This window comes from Fukomys damarensis, unplaced genomic scaffold (genome assembly GCF_012274545.1).
Source record: "Fukomys damarensis isolate Sample0158 unplaced genomic scaffold, DMR_v1.0_HiC HiC_scaffold_15, whole genome shotgun sequence".
NCBI classification, from domain to species: Eukaryota; Metazoa; Chordata; class Mammalia; order Rodentia; family Bathyergidae; genus Fukomys; species Fukomys damarensis.
The window spans coordinates 21,932,174-21,938,255 of NW_022900927.1; the positions used below are offsets into that span (position 1 = coordinate 21,932,174).

Here is a 6,082-nt window from a genome sequence, read left to right on the forward strand (position 1 = left end):
AGAACTATATTGAAGAGAAGTGGTGATAGTGGGCATCCTTATCTTATTCCTGATTTTAACATGAAGGTTTTCAGTTTTTTGGCCATTCAATATGATGTTGGCTGATGGTTTTTCATAGATAGCCTTTATTAAATTGAGGTATAGACCATCTCATCCAATTTTTTGCAGGGTTTTTATCATGAGTGGGTGTTGAATTTTATCAAATGCTTTTTCTGCATCTATTGAGAGGATCATACGGTTTTTGTCCTTGACTTTGTTAATATAATGTATTACATTTATTGACTTTCGTATGTTGAACCACCCTTGCATCTCTGGAATCAATCCAACTTGGTCAGGATGGATGATCTTCTTAATAATCCTCTGTATTCTGTTTGCTAGTATCTTATTAAGGATTTTTGCATCTATATTCATTAAGGAGATTGGTCTGTAGTTCTCTTTTTTAGTTCTATCTTTCCCTGATTTGGGAACCAAAGTGATACTTGCTTCCAGGAATGAATTTGGAAGTACAGCTTCCCTTTCAATTTCATTGAAAAGTTTGAAGAGTAATGGTAGTAGTTCTTCTTTAAATGTCTTGTAAAATGCAGCAGTGAATCCATCAGGTCCTGGGCTTTTTCAAAGTTAATTTTTAAAAGGACGGGGATATAGCTCAGTGAGAGGGTGTTTACCTAGCATGTACAAGGCCCTAAATTCAATCTTCAATGCTTCAAAATTTTAGAATGAGTATTATCCAAAATAATAATAATAAAGCTAGGTGTGGCAGTGCAAAGCTGTAATCCCAGCTGTATCAGTTATCTCTGCCCAGTATTAGGAGGCTATAGTGGCACAAATTTCTTTCCAGTCCATAATTGGGCTATTACACTGAAAGTAGTCCAATCATCTGAGTGCACTTCTAGCCAAGGTCAACTGACTCCAATTAAATTCTTCCTCTCTGAATTAACCATTTGTTCTTTTCTGCAAAGATATGCTAGTGCCCTCATTGTACAGTCCTGCCTGCTTGATACTTGCTATCAGCAAGTGTTCCGAGGCCTGCCCAGCTATCCCCCTTCCCACACTTTTAATAAATAAACACTACATGTCCTTGGTGTCTTTATCTTTGCTACTCAGAGCAGCTTAGATCAGCCCAAGACTCAGGTTCTCTCAAGTCTCTGTCTCTGTGTCTTTATTTCCCTCTTTCTACCTTGTGGATGTCCTATTGTCTCACAAAATATGAAGACCCATTGCTGGGTTTTCAATAACATCTCTTATACCCAGCTACTTAGGAAGATGAAGCTGAGTATCACAGGTTCAATGCCAACCTGTGCAACTTAGCAGCACCTTGTCTCTAAATAAAAATATAAAAAGCACAGGAGACATGGCTCAGTACTCCCTTGTTTCATTCCCTGGTACCACACCAATAATAATACTGAGGAGGGGAAGGAAGATGTGGAGGAAAAAAATACACTGTTACTGGACATGTAAAGACATTATGAAAAACAGTGTAAAGATGTCTCAAAAACAAAAACTAATTAAATTATCTATTCCACTCCTGAATATATACCTAAAGAAAATGGAGTAAGTGTACAAAAGAGTCACCTGTATTTCCATGTTTACAATAGCCAAGATATGGTACCAGCCTGAGTGCCTGCCAACAGAAGAATGCCTACACAATATACCTGCACAATGCAGTGTTATTCAACCATAAAGAAAAACGAAAGCCTTTCATTTGTAGGAAGTGGGTAGAATCGCTGGACGTTATGTTGAGCCAAGTAAGGCAGACATAGAAAGACACCTATCACATCTTCTCCCTCATATGTGGAAACTCAACAACAACAAAAGGATAAGCTGAAAAAGCAGAAATAAGACTATGAGGGACCAGGAGGGGTGCCAGGGGAAAAGGGAGGAATGAGGGTAAGGGTAGAGGAAAAGTAAATGAATATTATCAATGCACCAATTATTATCAATGTAAGCCTGTATGGAAATACCGCCATTAAGCTCATGAATTTGTATAATTAATATGTGTTAATAATTATAATTATGAAAAATAAATTTTTCTAAGAAAAAATATAGCCAAATAACATTGTTAGTCTGCATTAAAGAAGAATATTTGTCTACCATTACTAACATTTCACAGTACTGACAGTCCTAGGAGTGCTGGGAATGCTTAGCTTTACAAATGTGCTTTGGAGCTCATTACGCCTTTAAGAAAGTCATCCAAATATGTGTCAGAAATACTAGTTAAGCACATCCCAGTCACTGTTCTCAGCAATCCACACATACAAACACACAGTGCACATGAAAAATGTACAACATAGTTATTGTTCTTACAACTCATTTTTACATATGAAGCAACTGAGGCAAAGATAATTTTCTCAAAGCACATACTTAGTAGCAGGTGAGCTAAGAGCCTAATAATAACAACCACCTCAAGTATGCAATGATAAAATTATAAAAGGAATAGAACTTGATAAACACTCTGCCCAGTTCAGGTGAACTGCTCAAGAAAATGATATTGTTTGGGTTTTTGCTGTTGTTACTGTGTCAATTCCCACAAGGACTTTATCCCGTTATTGGCATCCTATGGCAGCTTTCTCATGAGTCTGTGCGGAACATCTTCCCTAGCCACCTGTTAAAAGCTAATTGCCAATATTTCTTTTAAAAGAAGCCAATTAACATTTCTTGGACATAGGTCCCATGGCAATAATTTATCTCTAAATTTCTCTGCTGAGTAAACTAGATGCAGTGTGTATCATTGAAAAAGATATAAAATTGCAATGACGTCTGTGACAAACTTTCAGACAAAGTGGAGATGAGACTTTAAGTAGTATAACGTTCCTCTACTCTTTGAATAGCTTTGAAAAGGGAGCGTCTTTCAGGAATTATATGCCCTGTTCCAATTTGCATCAATGAAGAAAGAGCTATAGAACGTGATTGGGTAGAAAAGCTAGAAAACTACTTCTTTTCAAACTAGTGCCCAAGAAGCCTGCCTGTATGCTTTGTGAGCAGTCATGGCACAAATTAATATTAGGAAAGAAAATACCTTACACCTCTTCAAGCACATCTGACTTCTCAGTTCTGGCTCACCCCACATAGAATCCAGGGGTAACATCCTTCATCACCTTTCCTGTATCAAAAGTGAGTATGTCCACAATTCACCAATATTACCTTTCATTGACATAGTTTATGAGATCCATCTAAATGTGAATTTCTAATATTCTTGGTGAAATGTTTTGTTAACAAAAGATCTCTTAATCTTGTTTGTAAATTTTTAAATGACCAAACAGGCATCAAGTAAAAAGGATTAACACCCTTTGCAGAGTGATACTCTGGAAATAACTACCCCTGACTATTTGATATTCTTCCAGATAGTTGTGAATCAACATATAGATAAAATCATACTATATGTAATGGGATTCAAGCTGTCTAAATCTAGCAAAATATTATAATCACATCCAAATCAGTACATATAAACTCCCAATTTTATTCTACAAAATAAATTATCTTAATTTTTAGCTAATTAAATTCTGGTGAGTTTTTATTCTTTGCAGTTTTTTTTTTACAAGGAAGGATGAAGTTAACATCTTTGAATAATTATCTATGTACACTTATACTGGTATTTCTGTAAAATATTAATGTTAAATTTTTAATGATAAAAAAGACATTTTCTACAAACAAAGGCTAGAGCACAGGAAGGACTCCAGAAGCTTGAACCTTCCAGGCACTGGGCAGCATGGCCTTGGATCTTCAGTCCCAGTGATTATGATGGTATAGAGAAGCATGGGTGAACCTCTGATGAGCCAGCTAAGCACCTAGCTGAAAGAGGACTTTGAGGCTCATTAGTTTCAAGGATTCTCAGTGATCAGAACACAAGATAAATGCCCAGAAGTATCCTTGATTCTAGCGGGTACTTTTCTATAAGAAGCCCTTATTGGTCTGCAAAGCCAACCCTTCCCTAATTTCCTGTAACATGGTCATAGCTTTGTTCTACACCCTGGAAAAGCATAAGGCATCCTGGTTCAGATAAACATGTCTCATTATATTTTTTAAGCAGCTAAAAAGCACTTCCAGAATTTATTGGCTATCTATATAGCCAGTGGCATGTAGTGCTATTGGCTACCACCAGATAAAAATACAGAAAGGGCCAAGCACAGTGCTGTATGCCTACACTCTCAGCTACACAGGAGGATCCCAAGTTTAAGGCCAGCCTGGGCAACTTAGTTAAATCCTGTCTCAAAATAAAAGATAAAAAGGGCCATGGATGTAGCACATTGGTAGAGCACTTGCCTAACACAAATGAGACCCTGGATTCTATGCCCAGTACCAAAAAAAATGGAGAAATGTATCCATACAGAACTCAACATTTTGAACCTTTCTCAAGCTCTCCTTCCAGGCACAAAATATAAAATGCCTAAAAACACTGATTTGTTTCTGCACTGGTGGGTTGGAGATTATTAGACAAAGCAAAAGGATAGAAGAGACACCCAATATGTTGAAGAGGGCTACAGAAAAGCCAATCACAAAGGCATTAGGATGAGGAAAGACATTCCTACTACAATCATGGAAGGGATTCATAGATACAAGAAGTTAAACAGAAATAAAGGGGTAAAATTTAAATTCAGGAGGGTGAAGTGGTCATTGTACTCTTCTGAGAAGAGGGTCCCAGAAGCAAAGTCTCCTTCCTAGATAGGAATTTACAAATATATTTTGTGATGAGTCAGATTGAGACTAATTGACATTCTGTTTGGGTCAGATTGGGCATAAATAAACTTTTAAGGGAAATCTGTAACTTCTACTCAATATTCCTGAATGTCACTCCTATTCTCATTATGTATTTCTCTTTCTCAGCTTCACAGAAAAAAGTTAGCAATGAAAAACCAAACTTTAAAGGAATTCATCCTGTTGGGACTAACAGATATCCCAGAACTTCAAATTATCATTTTTGTTTTTCTCTTCCTCACATACTTGTTAAGTATTTTAGGTAATCTGACCATTATTATCCTCACCCTACTTGATTCCCATCTCCAGACCCCAATGTATTTCTTCCTGCGAAATTTCTCCTTCCTAGAAATTTCTTTTACATCCACTTTTACTCCTAGGCTGCTGTTCAGCATCTTAACAGGGAATAATACTATCAGCTTTAGTGGATGCTTCACTCAGTATTTCTTTGCCATCTTATTTGGAGCCACAGAATTTTACCTTCTGACTGCCATGTCATATGACCGCTATGTGGCCATCTGCAAACCCCTACATTACACCACCATCATGAACAACAAGGCATGTATACAGTTGGTACTCTGGTCTTGGCTATGTGGATTCCTGATCATCTTGTTCCCAATCATCCCAACCAGTCAACTAACGTTCTGTGCATCCAATGTCCTAAATCATTATTACTGTGACTATGGACCCCTAATGGAAATATCTTGTTCGGACACTAGTCTACTGGAATTGGGTGACTTTATCTTAGCAGTTGTGACCTTAGTGGTCACCCTAATGCTAGTGATTTTCTCCTATTCAAGCATCTTCAGAACCATTCTGAAAATTCCTTCAGCTCAGAAAAGGAAAAAGGCTTTTTCCACATGTTCTTCTCACATGATCGTCATCTCCCTCTCTTACGGAAGCTGCATCTTCATGTACATAAAGCCTTCAGCTAAAGAAGGAGTTGCCTTCAATAAAGGAGTGGCTGTGCTCAATACCTCAATTGCCCCTTTACTAAACCCATTCATCTATACTCTAAGGAACAAACAAGTAAAACAAGCCTTCAAGGATGTGACTAGGAAAATGTTGCACCTTTATTCATTTTAGTTGCCTCAAAATAAACAGAAATTTTTGAATGATGTTTATGAAGTTCCTCTTTTGTTAAGGTGATGTCTCAGATAAATTGAATGTGAGCTTATGTCAAAAAGTTTATTCAAATTTCCTGGTAAGAGAAAGGCACTGAAGAAGGCCAGTTCAATTTTTTCTCTTAAGTATCTTTTAATAAAGGGTAAAAACAGGAAAATAATATTGTCTGATTGCATATGAAAAATTATCTAAAAGCTGTTTGCTTATCATAAGCCTCATGGTCTGCTGAATAATTGTATCTGTCTACTCACAAGGAGCTCTTAGT

At 37.0% G+C, this 6,082-nt stretch overlaps 1 protein-coding gene across 1 annotated transcript; it reads left to right on the top strand.

Moving 5' to 3' along the window:
- Positions 1 to 4,842: 4,842 nt before the first annotated feature.
- On the top strand, positions 4,843 to 5,778 carry LOC104876673 (olfactory receptor 6C4). Its single transcript, XM_033763486.1, has one exon. It carries the CDS (start codon positions 4,843 to 4,845, stop codon positions 5,776 to 5,778), a length of 936 nt encoding a protein of 311 aa, XP_033619377.1.
- Positions 5,779 to 6,082: the final 304 nt, after the last annotated feature.

Coding starts and splice junctions, on each gene's coding strand:
- LOC104876673 (XM_033763486.1), top strand. CDS start 4,843: ATGAAAAACCAAACTTTAAAGGAATTCATCCTGTTGGGACTAACAGAT.